At 43.1% G+C, this 21,259-nt stretch overlaps 1 protein-coding gene across 1 annotated transcript in view; it reads left to right on the top strand.

The window, feature by feature from the left end:
- The window catches only part of myo1ha (myosin IHa), a 64,545-nt gene extending 47,099 nt beyond the window's left edge, over positions 1–17,446 (top strand). The window contains exons 24-31 of the mRNA XM_060843931.1: positions 933–1,016; positions 2,662–2,755; positions 2,835–2,890; positions 6,209–6,344; positions 8,435–8,505; positions 11,919–12,016; positions 14,492–14,591; positions 17,420–17,446. Coding sequence (XP_060699914.1) covers positions 933–1,016; positions 2,662–2,755; positions 2,835–2,890; positions 6,209–6,344; positions 8,435–8,505; positions 11,919–12,016; positions 14,492–14,591; positions 17,420–17,446 — 666 coding nt within the window. The remainder of the gene's footprint in view (positions 1–932; positions 1,017–2,661; positions 2,756–2,834; positions 2,891–6,208; positions 6,345–8,434; positions 8,506–11,918; positions 12,017–14,491; positions 14,592–17,419) is intronic.
- Positions 17,447–21,259: the final 3,813 nt, after the last annotated feature.

The raw sequence follows: 21,259 nt of genomic DNA, 5'->3' as shown, positions 1-21,259 counted from the left end.
AAAGTGGGAAAAACTTAAAAGGAAACTAAGGGTGACATTTTCATCCAGAAGGTGGTACATAAATGGAATGACCTGTTAATGGAAGTGGTGGAGGCTGGAACAACATTTAAAATGCATCTGGATGGGAATATGAATAGGAAGAGTTTAAAGGTATATGGAACAAATACTGACAAATGGGATCAGATTTATCTAGGATATCGAGTCAGCATGGACGAGTTGAACCAAGGGTGTGTTTCCGTGCTGTACATCTCTATGACTGTCTCATGCTGAACAGCACACTGGGCTGAGTAGTATGAATTTAAATCTTTTACAGTAGGTGATATGAATTCGAATCTTTTTCCTTGCTGAACTTCAGTATTGCAAACTCTAATTGGAGACATTCCTGGAATTTTCCTCAGGTCATTCTCCCCACCCCACACAGTTTCAAACAGTCCTTTACTCCCTCTTCAAAAACCAAAGCATTTCGAGAAAATAAATGCAAGAAACGTTTTCTGATCTTAATTTTGCTGAGCAATATTCCAGAGATGAAATCTGTGATTGCTGCCGATTCCAGGGTTATGGGTGAAGAGTTGGCAAGCGCTGACCTCAATCAGTGATGTAGATCTAGGCCATGCAAAAAAAGGGTCAAAGGGGGCTGTGCATTAAAGGAAGTACTCATAAAACAATTTGTAAGGGATGGTTGTAGGGAACCATGTTGGGTTTTCAGTCTGGTTGTAGAAGATGGAAGGTGATATTCAATGGAGAGAGATTTAATGGGCTGCTGAGATTGGCCACCTAGTGGTCAATTGAAGAACTTCACCAGGGACGTCTGGTAGATTGTCCATCTAACTTGGTGCATGTCAACACAGAAAGCAGTAAAAGTGACAAGTGACAGGACACTGTTGCTGTCAACAAAAGGAAAGTAACCTTTTCTAAACTTTCTGCTCTGACAGACCTCGGAACTGCTACAGAAACTGCACATGCGCACTTTGGTTCGGAAATATTGCAGGGGAATTTCTGCCCAACACAAGCTGCAGGTAATTATATTTTTTTTAGATGCCCATTTCTGCATGTGTACAAATATAAAAACTCAGGCTGCAATCACATTCTACCCATCCACACACCCCCCCATCCACCCCCCATTGCAGCAGTGGCGAGAAGGGGTTGAAGGAGTGGCCCCGGAGACATGCTTGACCTCTTTTTGACTTCTCACCCTTGCTGAGTGGGGACTTTCTCAACTCGCCTTCAATTAATGGCTACCTAAGTGCCTCAACTTGCCAACTCCTTGATTACCTCTCTTCCAGGCAGCTGGGGAGAGTACCAGCTTTCCTGATGGGGTAACCGGACCAACCAGCCTGCCACTTTGGGGTGGTCAGGGGGTCTCCATTTGACACAACCTGGAGGCAAAGTGGTGGCCTCCAAAAGTCAGCCCCAGTCCCTTGCGTCTGGCACCACCATGACCTCCCTCTTCCTGTACCCTTCACCCCAGGAGAAGCAAAGCTATAAATCTTACTTCCCTGCCATTGGATCCCCTGAAGATGAGGCCTCAACTAGTGGTCTTTAAGACCAAGTAGCTGCTGACAGCTGATAGGCCTGGATAAGGCTTTGATACAGATTGAAATTTGCCATCAAGCTCAATGGTTAGCAAAGTAATTAGCACCAAATAGGGCAAGATTTCTCAGTGGTGGAGGGCGGTGAGTTAGTCAACAACTAACATGCCTGCTGTCATATATAACCTGAGAAAAGGAACATCTCAGATGTAGAGCCTTGTAGCAGAGATTGACTTTACTCAGTCCTGTGTGCCTGTGCTGAGTGTGTGAAACAGCAGGCTGATGGGACCACTCTCCTATTCTTTGCCCCTTGCTCTACAGTTGTAGGGTTGAGGTTAAAATCAGATCAGCCGTGATGTAATTGAATGACGGAGTAGTCACGAAGGGCAGAGTGGATTGTTCTTGTTCCATGTTTATAGGCCTGTGTGCAGTTAGTGATAGGTGGGCAATTCACAATAAAATAACATCTTGGCAGGAAGAGTGGTTGTGTCTGTATGTGAGCCACACTTCCTCAGCCCTTATCCCAAGGAGCTAGTTCTGTTGGTGTAAGATGCTCAGTAACCACAACATCTTGCCAATCTGGTAACACGTACTTTGTCTTTATTGAAACTTTTCTGCTGTTTTTGACTGTGCAGATGTCTGTTGGATTATTGATGATTTCTGAAATTGACATGAAGTCCAAAAACTGACCTATTGCTGTCTGCAAGACAGAAGATGTTTGTTTTGTTTGCCAGCTGGTCTGCCATTTATAATCCGCAAATGGAAATATCGCTCTCCTCCTTATTTTTGTTCCCTGCACAACCCCACCCACCCCATACCAGGAGGGTGACTCTCCTCTCATGTCTCACCCTGAGCTGACATGAATACAGATGGCATACTGACAGACTATTGGGCTCTGTGGGCAGCATCTCAGTCACCTTTGATGATGGCCACAGACAATAGACAGGCGTTACTTGCAAAATGTAGGTGAGGGCAGGATTGAGCTAACCTCTGATGCCCCCTGCTGTCTCACTGATCAATGGCACTCATTATGGCGCTCACAGGAAAGGCTGTTTAGTGTGGTACCTGACAGTACCTCATCGAAGAATTAACGCATCCTTCATTTTCTAACGTGACTGCCTTTATTACACAGATGCAGCAAAAGGTTGTGGCCAGCACACTGTTTAAAGGGAAGAAAGAGGGTTACCAACAAAGTGTCACCAAACCCTTTAGTGACAGCAGACTTCGTAAGTACACACTACACTTCTTCTGAGCAACAATTTCCACGTGCCCCTCCTCCTTGTAACATTGTGTTTCCATCCTCAGGTGAACAGGACATCAACCCGAAGGCATTTCAGCTGATCCGACATGAACGACTCAGGGTAAAATTCCAAATTCCATTCAGTCATGCCTTGCCTGCAGGGCAGACCATTACAGAGATAGTCAGAGGTCTCATGGTGCACAGAGTAGTGTCCCTGCCTCTGAACCTGAAGGTTTGAGTCCTATCTCAGGACTTGGTGGCTACAGAAGGTGCATTGATAAAGCACTCAACAGGTTGGTTGTCAACTTGCAAATCTTTCTGATAGGCAGACGGTAAGAGAGGGGCATATCCTGGTTAACCAGAACTATGTTGTAACTGCAGCACAACAGCCTCCGCTAGTTAAAGGAGCTGAGCAAGTATTGTCACCATTTCAAGGGGAGAACATGCAAACTCCACACAGTCATTTCCTGACTCAGGCGACTGACTGTGTGGAGTTTGCACGTTCTCCCCGTGTCTGCGTGGGTTTCCTCCGGGTGCTCCGGTTTCCTCCCACAGTCCAAAGATGGTGCGGGTCAGGTGAATTGGCCATGCTAAATTGCCCATAGTGGTAGGTAAGGAGTAAATGTAGGGGTATGGGTGGGTTGCGCTTCGGCGGGTCGGTGTGAACTGTTTGGGCCGAAGGGCCTGTTTCCACACTGTAAGTAATCTAATCTAATCTAGGGGAATGTGAGAGACAGAACTGAAGAGGCAATGACTCTGAGAAGGAGACCAGCAAGTGGTCCCAAACTTACTGGATAACTTACTGAGGCGCTGGGTTATGCTGCAGACATTCAGATTAATTTTAACCTATCTCATCAACAGGAACCTTGTGGAAATACCATTCACACCCAGATCATTCTGCATTATACCTTCAACTGTCACTCCGCTTGTAAAATCAGCATTGCATCTGACCCCATGTTTATCACAGCATGTTCGGTTAAAATTGTCTCTCTGTTTTCCATTACACTGCATTCTTTTGTGAAGTAAATTTCCTCGGTTTTTAGCTGGACTTTTTGAAAGTAAAAACTGTATTCATGACTGCCATAAAATGAATGAATGCTATTTTGATTAGCTGATTGCTCACACCTTGGTGTAAGGTGACAACATGATGTTCCTCACATGGTACAGTCACTCTGCGCACACAGTTACTGAGCAAAGAGCAAAGAACAAAGAAAACTTACAGCCCAGGAACAGGCCATTCGGCCCTCCAACCCTGAGCCGATCCAAATGTACTGTCCAAACCTGTTGGCCAATTCCTAAGCATCTGTATCCCTCTGCTCCCCACCTACTCATGCATCTGTCCAGACTCATCTTGAATGAATCTATCGTGCCTGCCTCTACCACCTCTGCTGGCAATGTGTGCCAAAAGCCCACCACCCTCTGTGTGAAGTACTTACTGTGTGTATCCCCCTTAAACTTTCCACCTCTCACCTTGAAAGCATGACCTCTCGTTATTGAATCCTTCACCCTGAGAAAAAGCTTGTCTCTATCCACCCTATCTATACCCTTCATGATTTTGTAAACCTCAATCAGGTCCCCTCCTCAATCTCCTTTTTTCTAGTGAAAATAAAACTAACCTACTCAACCTCTCTTCATAGCTAGCACCTTCCATACCAGGCAGCATCCTCGTAAACCTTCTCTGCACCCTCTCCAAAGCATCCACATCTTTTTGATAATGTGGCACCCAGAATTGTACACAGTATTCGAAATGTGGCCGAACCAATTTCTTGTACAATTTTAACATGACTTGCCAGCTCTTATACTCAATACCCCGTCCAATGAAGGCAAGCATTTTATATGCCTTCTTGACCACTCTATCTACCTGTGCAGCAGCCTTTAGGGTACAATGGACCTGCACTCCCAGATCTCTCTGCCTTTCAACCTTTCCTAAGGCTCTTCTATTCATTATATAATTCACTCTAGAATTAGACTTGCCTAAATGCATCACCTCACATTTGTCTGGATTGAAAACTATCTGCCACTTTTCCGCCCAACTCTCCAGTCTATCTATATCCTCCTGTATTCTCTGACAGCCCCTTATGCTTTCTGCTACTCCACCAATCTTTGTGTCATCTGTAAACTTGCTGATCATACTAATAGTGCCCTCTTCTCGATCATTTATGTATATTACAAACAACAATGGCCCCAACACTGACCCCTGTGGAACACCACAGGTCACCTTTCTCCATTTCGAGAAACTCCCTTCAACGACTACTCTCTGTCTCCTGTTGCTCAACCAGTTCTTTATCCACCTAGCTAGAACACCCTGCACACCATGTGACTTCACTTTCTCCATTAGTCTACAATGGGGAACCTTATCAAACACTTTATTAAAGTCCATCTATATAATATCAACAGCCCTTCCTTCATCTAATAACTTGGTCACTTCCTCGAAGAACTCTATCAAGTTGGTAAGGCACAATCTCCCTTGCACAAAACCATGTTGTCTATCACCGATAAGCTCATTCCTTTCCAAATATAAATAGATCCTATCTCTCAGTACCCTCTCCAGGAACTTCCCCACCATCGACGTCAGGCTCACTGGTCTGTAGTTACCCGGAATATCCCTACTACCCTTCTTGTACAGGGGCACGTGGTGCTGTGTATTCTGGGCTGCCACATTTAAAGGGTTATCCATATTGACTAGCCAGTTTTCAGCAGTGCGTGATGTAGGGTTAGACAGCGGGTGGTCATTATCCTTTCAGAAGAGAATCCCTGAGTACACTGCATTGTGGATAAATGCTGTTCAAACTCAGATGGCGCATTATAGCTCAGATTTATAGCAGGAATTAAACTGATGTCACTGTTTAATGTGACAGTCAGGATACACTTTTTTTTAAACATCCCCTCTCACCAGCAGAAGATAGCTGCATCTAGCAGCAGTGAATTTCTTGGGAAGATTCGGTGGAGGTGAGTTCAGAATCCGAGTGCTGCACTTGTTGTAAAAACAGGGATTCTTTTATTCCCTTTCTAGACTCCCTCAGGACAAAGTGCACATTGTGCTTCTCAAAAAACTTCAGCATGCGCTCCTGTGGCCTAGCCACTAGATCTCCAAATCTGATGGCTTTCCAAGTCTGACTGGAACTAATCACTGCACTGTCACTGAGTTCAATTAGGACAATATCAACCAAAAATCACACTGAAGAGCCACTAGGTCTCAATGGCTCTGTTTGACGTTGAGCAGATCATTCACCAATCATTCCAGAAGGAGAGATTCCCCAAGTTGAACATACTTGCTATTGATGAAAATATTGCAGATTATCATTAGATTATCATCACGCCTCCACTGTGACCTGCAGGTGAAGAGAGTGATATGAAAGAGTTCCAGGAAAGGTGTTACTAGCAGAAGCCTGATGATGGTTGTGAGTATTTGATTCTATCTGTGCTTGCTTGTTTCCAGTATGGTGTTCCTGTCATCAAATACAACAGAAACGGTTTCAAACCAAGACCTAGACAATTGCTCTTGATGCAGACAAAAGCCTATATTGTTGAAGAAGACAAAATCAAACAGAAAATCGAATATGCGACTCTCAAAGGTAACTGGTCACTGTTTTCAGCAAACGTCTGATGGGTATGTGTTAAATAAAGTACTTACCTGCTGACTACAGTCACTGCACCATGTGACAGCTCAAGGTCAGGCCAAATGGGGAAGCTACAAAATATAAACAGTGCAATTTGTACCTCTTTTGGAATAGTACTCCTTTTAAAACCCATGTCTTATACTTCCCATTCCTTTCATCCTCTCATCCTGATCCCTTTCCCATCCTACCTTTGCTTCCTAGGCCTCACCTCCATTCTTGTACCTCTCATGCATTCCCACAAATACTCTCCCCTCTATTCCATACCCATGTCTCATTCCATAATGTCTCCACCTCCCCAAGCCAATGTCATTGTGTTGCTGAGTTCCCCACCTGCGGCATTTAAATCCTCCTCAATCCTGGTTCTTGTCAGCTGCTGTGTGACAGGGAAATCAGAGGCAGGAAGATTTCCTCTCAGGATGGTGAGTGGCCCAGTGGGGAACTTGCAGGAGGCAGTGTTCTCATGTATTAGCTGTCCTTGTCCTTCTAGATGGAATTGATTATGGGCTTGGAAGCTGGTATTTAATGATCTTTGGTGAATTTCTACAGTGCCTCTTGTAGATAGTACATATTGCTACTACAGAGTGTCAATTTTGTTGGAGCTGCATGATCCAGGCAAGTGTAGAGCCTTCCACCTCTTGACTTGTAGATGATGGACAGGCTTTGGGGAGAGAGGAAGTGAGTTATTTATTGCAGATTCCTCAGCTTTAACCTGTTCCTTTAAGTACTGTATTTATATGACTGGTTCAGTTCTGGTCAATGGTATCCCCAGGATGTTGATAGTTGGGGATACAGCAATAGGAATGCCTAGAGCCATTTCCCTCCCTTATTTCCTGCTTTTTTTTTGCAAATGTTTCCTTGACAGATAAATAATCCAATTCCTTTTTGAAAGCTTCAGTTGACTCTGCACCCTCTACATTCCGAGGCAGTATGTTCCAGATCCTCTCCTTTTGCTACATCTAAACATTTTTTTTCCTCTTGTCACCATAGTTTCATTGGCAAATTACATTGAGTCTGCAGCCTCTGTTTCTCACTCCATCCACCAACGGGAACAGTTTCTCCCTATCTACTCCGTACAGACTGGCGTGATTTTGAATGCCTCGCTCAATGTAATCTCACCCCCTTGTCTGAAACGCTCAGGCTGAGCTTTCTCACTGGGCGAAATAGAGGAGGGTAAGGCTGCAATGACCATCTACGTCATGTGATTTCATAGCCTTGGCCAGCAAAGCCTTATGGCCCTTGGCAGTGTGGGCAGTATAATGGGGCCAGAGACATAGGCAGAATGTGAACAATTGAGAACTGAATTATGCCCTCCTCATTTTGGTGCCCTTTGTAATTGTTTTTATTCCAGGTCAAACTACAGCCAATACACACACCCACAGTCACCACAGATGTCTGGATATTTTTGTACTTCACAAAATACAACTCTGATCCCAGAGGGCAAAGGTCATTCTCCTGAAGCCCATAGTGCCCTACCCCTATTCTTTAACAGCCACATCTTACATTGATATAATACCTCTGTCGTATGATTTCAATTAAAAGCATAGATAACATTTCTGTCAAATATTGGCCTCAGATGATGAAAAATATTTTTTGCTAAATATCCCAATTACTCTATCAGGTAAACAACCTGCATTTAACTTTAAACTGGGTAAAAACAAAACCCTTTACTGGAGATTTCGTACAAAAAGTTTGACTTTGAACCATTAAGGGGGAATTGGACTAAAAGAATAAATTAGATCAAAGAGGTAGATTTTGAAAAGCATTCTTAGAAGAAGAAAACAAAGTCAGAAGGTGGAAAAGTTTGGAGGGAATTCCAGGCCTAGAGAAACGAAGACAATGCTGCAAGCTCTTAAATCCTAATAAATTAAAAAGGCAAGTTGATCCATCAGAGAGACAGCACAGACACACAAAGTGGGTTGAATGGCCTCATCTTGTGCTGTAACCTGATTCTGTTGATCCGATAATACCATACTCAGGTATTTTGTGGGAATTGAACATTTTTGATCTCACTGTGTTGACAACTTCCATTTTTCTGTCTCCTTTAGGTGTGTCTGTCAGCAATCTTAGTGATGGGGTCTTTGTCATCCACGTTCCCTGTGAGAACAACAATCAGAAAGTAAGGATTCCCAACCTCTTTATTTCCTTCTCATTGATGTAGCGACCATTCTTGACTTGGGTTTAACAATATAAAAAGGGCAAAATTGGATCAGATGCTGTCATAAATCCCACATTAATTTGACTTGCATGGAGTTCAATGGAAGGCAAATTTGGATTGTATGTATAATGTGATGACGCTGCTCCTTTAACAAAATTGTGTTGTCCTTGTTTTTTTTTCAAAAATGTTTTATGAGACATAGGTTTCAAAATGTCTGGCTTGATCTACTTGAAGAAGTTAGTAAGTTTTGAAAAAATTGTATAATGAAAGGGGAGTGGCCAGTTCTCCCAGCTCAGTTTTCCTCTGGTTTGGTTTGGGTTTTAGCAGTTTGGCTATTCACTGAAAGCAGTCAGTCCGTTTGGAGGCTGCTGGTCAAAGAAACAGCTACAAGGAAGAAGGTTCTCCACGCTGAATCTCCCTGCCATCTCTCTCTCTCTCTCTCTGTCTGTCTGTCTGTCTGTCTCTCTCTCTCTCTCTCTCTCCTGTAAGAATCAGTGTTTGATTTTCCTTTTTTGCAAGTATTTGGAACAGCATCATTAAGTTGGGATAATTTGTTAGATTTTCGGATAGGTTATGCTATTCTGTATTTTGTTCTCTTTTGTTTGTGTTTCATTCAGTAATCTTCCATAAAAAATGCATTTTTTAAACTAAGTGGTTTTGACCAGCTGCATCACTCCTGAAATATCCACTATGCACCTGCTTAAAACACCGAGAAAAGTTAGTGTCCGGGCTACTTTCTTGAAATGTTTTGAGGGAGTCTGGCCTGGTCCATAACAATAATGACCATCTGATCTATGAGCCATTTCTGATCAGTTCTCATAGCCGTACAAATCAGAATTAACCTGAGAGAATCCTTGTACAGTTACATTGAGGACAAAGGCGAAACTAATGTCAATTAAAGGGAGCAAGTAAAGACAAAAACTGTCTAGAAACTAATAATAAAGGAAGTTTATCAAAATTACCAGAAAATACATCAACAGTGTCCAGAGTTCTCTGGAGCTTTATTTTGTTGTCTGGATGTGCATGTTCCTGATACAGGATCTCCTCTGGGATCCACAAGGAATGTTTGGACCACCACTGCCCAGGAGCTACTCCTCACCCAGACCCTACCAATCCCTCCCACAATACCATCCCAACAAACTCCATCCTCATATCCAGCTTTGTGCCAATAGGCAGCTAGGATCTGTACAATTCCTGAAATGTTGCCATTTCCCTCAACCTGTTTCCCGCCCAGCCAGGAAATGGAGCAGCCTTATGGTACCGAGCTCAAGAGCTTAAATTCACTGCAGCCTCACATGGGTTCAAGAGGAACTGATTCCTGTGAATTCCTGCCATGAAGCCAAAGTTAAAATCAAGCTCAACACCGTTTCTCTCAATTCCTCATTGCAGCATTAATCCCAGCAATGACAGATGTTTCGGGAACTGTCCTAAAACACCCAAAGTATAATAGCAGAATAGGAAACGTAAGCAAAGTCTTCATGATATTATGATGAACAGATAGGCTAGATCAAGATTGGGCAGTCTCAAACAAGGTTAGACCTAGAGTCAAAGTAATTTCGACATACAATTTGGAACTCTCTTTTGCAAATAACAATAGGTTAAGTGTTCATTTTAAAATGTGAGATTGATAGACCTTTGTTCAGCAAGAGTCATTAGCAGCACAGAAGGAGGCCATTTGTCCCATGTAGCCCATGCTCAATGTTAAGAGATAAGATCACAATGGCTGCATGGGGCTAGGGCACAAGCGGTAAATGGAGTGAGGGCACAGGTGGTCCATGGAGCTAGGTTGCAAATCAGCCATCATCTCTCTGAAAGATTTAACGAGCTCAAGGGGATAAATGGTGTGCTCCTGTTCCTACTCCCTGGGGACTAGTGTTGTTAAATCCTCTTTCTAAATGTATCCATCCTTGTATAGTCAGGGAGCTGAGTAACTTTACATATTACCCAGTGCCATTCTACACCAGTTCATGAAATGACTTCTGTTGGTCTGTTGTAGTGAAATTCATGGAGGTTTGATTGGTCCACAAGTTCATTCGGGTCAAATAACATTGATCTTGTTAATGTTGTTCATCCCTTTTACAAATCCTGTGTGATATAACCTGTATGCCTTACTCTGTCCAAGTATTTTTTTATCCCTATGATCTGTTTGTCCTTGCTAACTATGATCTCCTGTACTCTCACAAACAAAGCTTTTCACTGTACTTAGGTACACATGACAATAAATCACATCAAATCAATTCAAATCAACAGTACATGGTCTTTCCTTCTTTACATTCCTATGCAACTTCAAATAATCCCTTCTCATTGGGGCTTAGGGAAGGAAGAAGGATTTTGCTCTCTCAATGCCTGAGAGTAAGGAATTCAACCATGTGGTGAATTATAAACACAGACTGGAATTTTCAATCCCCAATCCCTCTGGAGCTGGCAGTCGGGGAGGAGAACATAGCAGAGGCATAAAGCTACTGATATTCAATCAATGCGGAGTGCCCATATCAGATAGCAGCACCACTCTGAAAGCCTTGTTTGGAATGGTCCCTCCCTGGGCCCAATGGAGGACTCTCCTATAGCAGTTCCACAGCCTCACCATGCCTCCCATGACAGCACACACACAACACTATACCAGGGTCTGCCCAACTAGCCCTGATGAAACCCCTCCCCTCCCATCACTCACACCCTTAACTGATTCCAGTGACAATCATTGTTGAGACTGGCTGCAGTCCCAGCAGTGGCCACCATGCCCAGTGGCACTGTTAGGATTGTTGAGCCAATCTCACCCAAGCCAACTAATGGCCCAACAGCCGTTCAGACAACTCCGGCATTTCCAGTCAAGGGTAAGTGGGAAATCTCACCTTAGATCTGGATGGAGACAGTAACACAGTGGTTAGCACTGCTGCCTCACAGCGCCCAGGACCTTGATTCGAATCCACCCTGGGCCGACTGTCTGTGAGGAGTTTGCACAGTTTCCTCCGGTTGCTCTGGTTTCCCCCCACAGTCCAAAGATTGGCCATGCTAAATTTCCCTGTGGTGTCCAGGGATACACAGGCTAGGTGGATCATCCTTGGAAAATGCAAGGTTCCAGAGATATGGTGGGTTACAGGGATGGGTCTGTGTGGGATGCTCTTCAGAGAGTCAGTGTGGAGTCGATGGGCTGAATGGCCTGCTTCCACACTGTAGGGATTCCACAATTCTATCAAACATTCTTTGTGAGTGGACATCTAAGTCAAGAAGTGGTGCTACTGTCTCCATGTGAAATTCTGCCATGCTTTCCGCAGTGGCACACATCAGTGAAGTTAAAGTCGCATGCCACATGAGGGAAGTTGGTGGTGGTGGCTCATCCACTGGGTTTGGACTGACTGTCTGTCTCATGTATACAGGGAGATGTCATTCTACAGTGTGACAATGTGTTTGAGACAGTGACCAAACTCTGTACAATAGCCAGCAAGCAAAACAGCTTCAAAATCGTCCAGGGCAGGTAGGTACAAAAGACAGGTTTATCGCACAAACACAGATAGTATTAGAGAAACTCAGCAGGTCACGCAACATGCATGAAAAGAGAAACATCTTTATTAGCATGACTCTGCTTCAGAAAACAGCTTCATCCCCAATATCTTCAGTTCTGAAGAAGAGTCATACTGGACTTGAAACTTCAACTCAGTTTCTGTCTCCACAGATGATGTCAGGCCTGCTGAGTTTCTCCAGCATTCGTGTTTTTTTTTCAATTCAATACAGCAAAGGAACAGGCTCCTTAGCCCACCATGACTCAAGTTTGTTTATGATTTCTAACATCTGAAGGACTTTGTTGTTATTATGAAAATACCTGAATAAAAGATGTTCAACTGTGAGGATAGACTCAACTTGGATGCCCTTGAGGGTAGAAGTCAGAGGAATGATCTAGTGAAGTGTTAAAGACATTTACAGTAGATAGAGAAAAACATTTTTCTTCATTATGGAGAGTCCACGTCAAAAGGATAAAGTTAAGACTGGGCTATTCAAAGATAATATCACCTCTTCACACAAGGAGAAATCCGAATGAGGGACAATGAGAGTTTCTAATTTGAGATAGTTGGATTTATGTAAAGCAAGGGTATTCAAGGTTATGGAACTAAACACGGTTAATATACAGATCAGCTGTGATCAGACTGAACAACAGAATAGACCAGAGGGGTCTGCTTCTGTTGTCCCCACACAGTCTTTGACAAATCAATCTGCTTTATTGTGACCTTATCACTGTTGGATTATGTTGAAGACATTGAGCCATGTTAGGCTTGTTGGTCTGAATCTAGGCAGCCTTCCTGAATCCAGAAGGCTTCCCTCCATGTACCTGGGTTTGACCCAAGTATGCAAGCCCAATGTCTCTTTCAGCAGCAATGTTGGCTGATGGTCAGGAGGAAGAAGTTTGGCTTATTTGACCCCTTGCTAGCTCAGAAGCATTCAGGCCAATTGCATTTCCCAATCACCATCAGCTAAAACAGCACAGGCTGAGATTACCCGGACAGTCCTTCCATTTTCTGAATAATTTGCTGACTTGGCAGCAAAGATCTTGCATTACTTGCAAGTTAAGAGGAACTCTTGTCACTCAGTCGGCAGTGCCCCTTTCCCAGAGCAAGAAGCTCCAGTTGGAGTCCCACCTCAGCACTCGGTGGCCAAGTAGAGTGTGTTGATATTATGGTCAAGCAGGTTGAGTATCAGCCTTGAAATCTTTCCGCTGTGTACCAGTGGCAGGTGGGAAAACCAGGAGAGGTTCCTGAGCAAAGTATGTGATGGAAAGGAATTGGAGCCTCTCCCTTCACCATCCATAGCCCCAGGCTATGACACAAAGGTCAAAGTGCATGTTGCCACAGTGTGGGGGCTGACTGTGTTGGTTGGCTGGGCAACCTGCATGGGGCAAGTTGGTGCCTCAGAGTTTGATCTCCATCCCGGACACTGTAGACTGGGCTCCTGTCTCCTGTTCATGGCGGAGTTAGGTGGCATTGTGGGTCAGAGCAGGATTCAAACAGAGAACTTGAAAAAAAAAACTTCCAATAGAAGGTAAAGTGTTCAGGACGAAGTTTTAAGAGTGCAACCTGTTTGCTCTAAAGGGACTAGCAGGGAGAGATTCTGGTGACAAATGGGGCAGTGGTTTTAAAATGGTCAATCTGAGGATCTAGGCATTATAGGCAAGGCTGATATTTCTCGTTATCCTGATTGTAATAGGCATTCTTGAATCACTGCAGTTACCAATCATGACTCTATTACCTGTTTCACATATGTAGTAGCAAAATCATGAAAGTTATTATTGTTCAGCAGAACCCTTGATGGCAGACAGCAGTGTGAATAATAATGACGTGATTGTGTGAGTTAATGCGAAAAGAACATTAAACTGAGAGTCTTATAATGACAGTGGACACATAAGAGAAAGTTATGTAACCTAGAGCCTTGTACGGGACTGAAGAAGTAACAGAGGATGTTATAGCAAAGATCATTATACGAAGACAAACAAAAACAGAAATTGCTGGAGAAACTCAACGGGTTTGACAGCCTCTGGGAAGAGAGAAACCAATATCCAGGTCTACAGAGAGATCACTGGAGCCGAAACATTTCTCTCCACAGATGCCGAGTTTCTCCAGCAATTTCTGTTTTTGTTTGTGTCAGATCTCCAGTATCCACAGTTCTTTATGTAAGGTTATAATGAGGATGAGGCAGTGCGATCGCTGAATTGTATAACCGAGCTGTTACAAAACTTCATAATGAGAAGGTAACATATTGGGAGCATATCTGAAAATCTCATATTAACAGTAAAGTGGGGAATCTGTAACAAAGTATTACAGTAACTTTATAATTAATCCAGAAAAAAGTATTGCACATTCTAATTAGTTTTTGCTCCCTTCTTAAATAGTTACTGTTGTATATATACAAGATTCCATGAAGATTTAATATCCTACTCTGTTTCTAAATGTTCCTGTTTCAGCGTGAAATTCACGATTCAACCGGGCAAGGAAGGTATCGTCGATTTCACATCGGGCCATGAATCACAAGTCTTCAAAGGCAAAAATGGTCATCTGATGGTGGTAAGGTTTTCCATCAATGTTATTGGAATAGAAGGATTTGATTGAAGTGTTATTACTGAGAGCGTGAGTCCTAAATCTTGGTACAAGAAGGAATCTGGCAGGTCTCTGCTCTGGTGCAGTTGGCAGCAGAGGGAGAGAGGGAAGTAAGACGCGATGGGGACTAGGTGGTTGGGTATGATATCCTGAGTCTGGTCCAGCCCTTGTTAACTGTCCAGCAGCAAGCATCAGTGAGATGTTTCAAAGGACAAACATGTGACAGTGACAGTAAATGTGCCAGAAACCTTCTAATTGTGAAAACATCAAAATGGTCACCTATAAATCTTCGCTTTTTGCGTGACAGTAATCCACAATTTGCACTGGCTCAGTAACCAAAGGACATAGATTCAGCTAAATGGTGGAAGAATCAAAGGGGAGATGAGGATATTTTTACTTGAGGCTGTGAGTTGTTCTGATCGGGAATATACTGGAAAGCGATATAATGAGAGCTTTCAAAATGGGTTAGCAAATCAACCTGAAAAGGAAGTATCTATGATGCTATATGGAAACAGTGAGGAGGCTGTAAGATCACTTTGATAGCTCTTTCAAAGAGGAGGTCCAGTCACAATGGGCTTCCTTCTATGCTGTTTGATTCTAGCACATCCCCAGCTGCTTCACAAATGCAAAACACTGCAGGAGCTGGAACTCTGAAGTGAAAACTGAAAGGAAATAGGGGAGCACTCCGTGAAACACTGCAGAGGGAGAAACAGAGTTAATGTTGCAGGTTATCTTGGTCTTTCATCCCAAATGTGGATTCCTCAGACCCAGAGTTATCTCACTGACTCGCATCTGAGGGGTAGGTGGGAGACCATACAGCACTGAGCAGGCCAAGGGGACCACAACCTCTTACAGCAGTGATACTTCCTGTTTTGATTTTCACCCTCTCTCTGTTTTTCCAACCCATTCACAATCTTTAAGGTCTTTGACTGCAGCAACTTGTATTTATAACAGTATGAGAAATTCAGCAGGAGTTGGCCATTTGGCCCTTTAGGCCTGCTTTCCCATTCAGTAAGATCATGCCCAACTTCCACAACCAATCTACCTTTGCATCCCCCCCATGATCTTTAATTATTGTAGCACTTACAAATGTACCAAACTCTGTCTGCAATGTAACAATGATATGATTCCTTAGCAAATAAACTGTCCAAAGGTGGTTCATAAATGTATTATCTAACAAAATATAACATTGAGTTACTCAAGGACAGATAACCATAAGTTTGGTCAATAGTTAGTTTTAAGGAGCTTCTTAAAGGAGGAGAGGCAGAAACATTTATTGTGAAAATTGTAGAGATTTAGAGCCCAGGAAACTGAAGGCAAGGTTACGACTGATGGAGTGTATAAAATCAGAGATGATCAATGGATCAGAATTGGGTGGCAACTGAATCTAGGAGAGTTTGTTGGATCAGGAAAGTTACAGAGAGGTGAGGCCATGGTAGGAAAGGATGAGAATTTAACATTAATGGAGAGTGGAGTGTCGACATTGGCTGGGAATCGGCCTGGACTCACAGGCTGAGCCAAGGCCCCAGGTCCACAGCTAGGTCTGAAGGAGTGGAAGCTTTGGCAAAAGGATGGCAGAAGACCCCAATGACAGGCAGCAGGGTCTGGAGGAGTGCTGGACTGGGTACAGGAGGGACAGAACCCGTAAATCCCCAGGCCCATGGCTCCAGCTCAAATGTGGTGGTTACAGGATTGGTAACACACAGCAGAGACTGCAGAAGCTGTTACAGAGGCTCTGGCTGATGTCAAGCAGTGACTGGAAGAGCAGTAATGGGGCAGGAACAAGAAGAAGAGAGTAAGGTGAACTCTACTGCAGTAAAATCCTGCATTATATTCAGTGTTTCATGATGGCGCTGGAGCATGGCAACACTTTGCGTATAACATGTGAAAAGACACTTTTCATTGAGTTTTTATATACATATGGCAATAAATCTAAATCAAATCTATAGTTGCATTCTCATGCAATCCCGTGTCATAAGAAAGTTGCATAATAGTAACACTGTTTAAACTAAAATGGTCAGAATCACCAATTATAACCAATACTGGCTTTAAAAGTTCATGCTATAGAAGCAGTGTCCCCAAATTGTCAATCGCGTTATAGCAAATTTGTGTTAATGAAATGCACGTTATTGCAGAATGACCAGTACGTTGGAATGATCAAGTCAAGAATTAACAAAGGCATGGAGGTGAGACTCAGCAGAGAGTCAGCTGAGCATGAGCTGAAGTTTGATGATGTTACAGGGGGAGAACAAGCAGAATTTGTGATGCTAGAGATATGTGGTTAAACATGACAGCAAGTTACACACAGAGAAAGTGAGCACTGCAGATGCTGGAGATCAGAGTTGAAGAGTGTGGTGCTGGAAAAGCACAGTGGGTCAGCAGCATCTGAGGAGCAGGCGAGTCAACATTTCGAGCATAAGCTCTTCATCAGGAATTTCAGATGCTGTCATTTTTAGAACGAAGTAACCTAACCCACTGTCCCTCATTGGCATGGGATGCATTTATCATTTTGAACTCTCACCTTGTTTTGGATGACTTGTTCCACTTCAATGGCCCCATTTCACATTATCAGTGCAGTGCAGTGACCCTCTGAGTAGATCTGGGGCATTGCTGCTCCCTAACCACAGCTTCGTTTGACAAAACTAAGAACTATCTTCACTTTTTATCTTTCTGTCAGTTTAATGTCCAGTCTGAGAGTCAATGGACTGAACATTGGGTATAAATGCTAATGCTTACTGAACATTAATTTTGGCAGGACTATCATAACAACTTCTCTCTCTTTTCCCTTTTCACAGATGACCCCGAGGGTAAAGTCCCGATGACCTTCCATTATTATTCATCTGTTTTTGTCGATAAATTTCAAGGGAAATAGCAACTTCTACAAGTTCCAGAAGTATTCATTGCCTTACCAGATTATCCACTTATTGATATGCTACTGTGTGGTCCTTTCATCTCGTACAGTGTAGGTCAAGGCTAATGGGCTTGTCTGATACAGTCTCATTGCCACAAACCTTTACAGTACCTGCAAGGTGCAAGCACTGGGTTACAGAAGGGGCTTGAGTCAATGAATGGGGACATATCTTGGTAATGGCAGTGTGTGAAATCTGCTACACAAATTCAGAATGCTCCCCATCAATCTTTGCCCTGACCTGTCAGCTGATCACAGCCTTCTGTCTCCTGATTGCCTTCAACATCTCTGGGCTAGAATAAGAAAGTGGGAGTCTCATGGCTGTCATTTTGTGGCAATGGTTCATGGTATAAAGTTGCAGAGACATGGTGGAGAAATTTAAAGAAAGGCATTAGGAATTTAAATTTCAGATGTTGAAGATCAGCCAACGAATGTCAGGGATGGGGCAATATGAGATGATATTAAATTAGTGGGGGTGGGGTGGGGTGGGGGAAGCTCTCCCTGCATGATTCGTTTCATCAAAAAGACACCCAACGATCTCTGATTCAAATGTACCTCATGGGTCATCAGGTCATGAGCAGGGGTCACCAGTCATGGTCTGAGAGGCTAATCTGGAGGAGAACACAGGCAGCTGGAGAGGAGGGGTCACCTGATCGAGGTTGGGTGTGGGAGGGTGGCAGTGAGGGAGGAGCTACCTTGCTAACAGTGTAGGGCAGCAGTTGACAATTCTAATAGGAAGCCAGAAGAATTATTCTACTCTTCCTGCTTCTACATTCAGCTGATCAAAAACACGATTTGTTACCTGTTTTGCTGATGGCCTCAAATTGTTTTCTTACTTGAGAACACAGACCATGGATCATGATCAACAGGCAGCCAGTCAGCCTCAAGCAGCCTGGACAGGCTTTGGGTCTCCGATCTTCACACCCAAATGCTCCAGAACAAGCCATTACAATCACTGCCTAATCTATATGGTGAATGGAGGACAGTGTTGTGAATGTGGTACTGGAAAAGCACAGCCGGTCAGGCAGCATCCGTGGAGCAGGAGAATCAACGTTTTGGGCATAAGCTCTTCAATAGGGCTCCTGATTCCTGATGAAGAAGCTTATACCCAAAATCTCGATTCTCCTGCTCCATGGATGCTGCCTGACCTGCTGTGCTTTTTCAGCACAACACTCTCAACTCTGATCTCCAGCATCTGCAGTCCTCATTTTCTCCGTGTGGAGGACATTGGGCACAGAATGAGTAGGCATATTGCCCAACTTGTTGTCTGAAAACTGATGCCATGTAATTGCGTTTCATTGTTCTTCTAACGATAGCCTCTTGTCCTCCCCTCATTGCAAAGCCTCCAACCACCTTGGTTATTGACTCTGGAAATGGGGAGGCTGTGGCTTAATGGTATTATCTCTAGACTATTAATCTGGGGACCCAGGTTCAAATTCCACCAAGGCAAGTGATGGCAATTGAATTCATATTTGAAAGGGGAGAAATAAAAGAGTCTAATGACCATGCTACCATTGCCAATTACTGGGAGAAAAATCCAACTGGTCCATAATTGAAGGAAATCTGCCATCTTTATCTGGTCTGACCTACATGTGACTCCAGATTCACAGCAATATGGTTGACTCTTCACTTCCCCCTGGGAAATTATGGATGGGCAAAAATGCAGGCCCAGTCAGTGAAGGCCACACCCTGTGGCTGAATAAAAACAAAATCCTCCTGGAATCTCTCACTCTCTATTCATCCACCCTCCTTTCTTCAAATTGGTGACAACTTTTCCAAATTATGATCCTTGACACAATTTGGGACCTCTTTTGCATTCGGGACTATGACATAAATAAATGTAAGCTGTTGCCTCCCATTGTGGTCTACCTTTCTTTCTGATAAAATAGAAGTTAAACATCATTGTTGTTGTATCGTGATGTGAAATCACATTGGATTAAGATGCTTCACTAAAGGTCATTTCTGGGGAACAGTTCACCCATAAAGGTGAAAAGAATGAGAAGGTAGATCTGTAACTTGTATCATCTTTAATCTGTGAAAATGTGACAAAATAGGATATGTATTATCCATGCAAGTAATCAACTGTATTATGTACCGTACAAGAATGTGTGTACATAATGATTGTTCTCTTTAGATAAATAAAAATGTAAATATGCTTTCTAGAATCATGTGTTTATTATTTTGGTATTTATCAGTTTATTTATCTTTAAGTAATATTTTTAGACTTAAATGTAATGTTTGTTTTCTGAAGAGAGTTAGGGTTGTGGAATGTGTTAATCAGAGATTTCCTTTGTCATTCTTGGGATGTAGGTGGTGTGATAAGATCAATATTTATTATTTATCCTTGAAGTAGTATTGGGGAGCCAACTGATTGGCTGCCTGGGCCTTTTGAGAGGACAGTTAAGATTTTAGCACATTGCTGTGGGTCTGGAGTCTCAGGCAGGTCAGACCAGGTAAAAATAAGATTTCCTTCCCTAAAGGACGTTATCATAAAACCTCAATTGTCTTACTAATCTGGAAGTAACATTACTAATACTAGCCCTTTTATTCCAGATTTGTTTAACTAATGGCTTCGTGGCTAGCAATGCTGCCTCACAGTGCCAGGGACTCACATTCAATTCCAGCCTTGGGCAAGTGTCAGTGTAGAGTTTGCACAATCTCCCTGTGTCTGTGTGAATTTCCTCTCACAGTCCCAAGACATACAAGTTAGGTGTATTGGCCATGTTAAATTGCCCATAAAGTCCAGGGATGTGCAAGTTATGTGAATTAGCCAATTAGAATTGCAGGGCTACAGAGTAAGGGGGATGGGTGTGGATGGGATTCTCTTTGGAGGGTCAGTGTGGACTTGTTGGGCCAAATGGCCTGTTTCCACACTGTTGGGATTCTATTCTAAATGAATTTAAATTTTAAACTGTCACTGTGAAATTTGAATTTGTATCTCAGATCATCAATCCAGGGCCCAAATTATTAATCCATTCTGTGGTGACTGCTTTTGATCTCATGAAACAATGGTTTCTGCTGTGGTGGTTAATTCTGTGTTAAATAATGCCTAGTGACATGTTTGTGTTTTTTCTATATATTAATCTATAATGTACCATAGAAACTAAGGTTGCTATTGAGTCAGATATCTGGAAATTTATTAATTAAATATATACATATACACAAATATGATGAGTGATATGGGCTGAGCCAGCATTTATTTCCTATGCCCAGTTGTCCTTGAGACGTGGTGGTGAGCTGCCTCTTGAACTGTTGCAGTTCATGTGCTGTAGACACACAATACCCTTCGAGAGGGAATCCCACGATTTCAACCCAGCAAGTGAATGAACAATGATATGTTTGCAAGTCCAGACAGTGAATGGCTTGGAGAGAAACTTGCAGGTGGTGGTGATGACCACCTATCTACTATTCTTGCCTTTCTAGATGGCGGTGGAATGCTTTGACGATGTCATGGGTTTGGAGGGTACAAAGGATTTTTGGTGGTTGGAGTCATACCTGGCATATAGGAAGAGGGCTGAGATTGTTGGAAGTCAGCCATAATGGATCCAGAGCATCTCAGCAGAGTTTGTGCCTAATGCCAATTTATTCCAGTTTAGCAACATATGCTTCCTCTGCACATCCTGCAGGTGTCTACTCCTGTACTGTGGACAAAACTTTCCAACTACCTCACTTTTATCACGAGACTCTCAAAATAGCAGCACTTAGTAACTAGCAACGATTAATAGCT

Source organism: Hemiscyllium ocellatum, chromosome 24 (genome assembly GCF_020745735.1).
Source record: "Hemiscyllium ocellatum isolate sHemOce1 chromosome 24, sHemOce1.pat.X.cur, whole genome shotgun sequence".
NCBI classification, from domain to species: domain Eukaryota; kingdom Metazoa; phylum Chordata; class Chondrichthyes; order Orectolobiformes; family Hemiscylliidae; genus Hemiscyllium; species Hemiscyllium ocellatum.
This window is presented reverse-complemented; position numbering and strand designations above follow the sequence as displayed.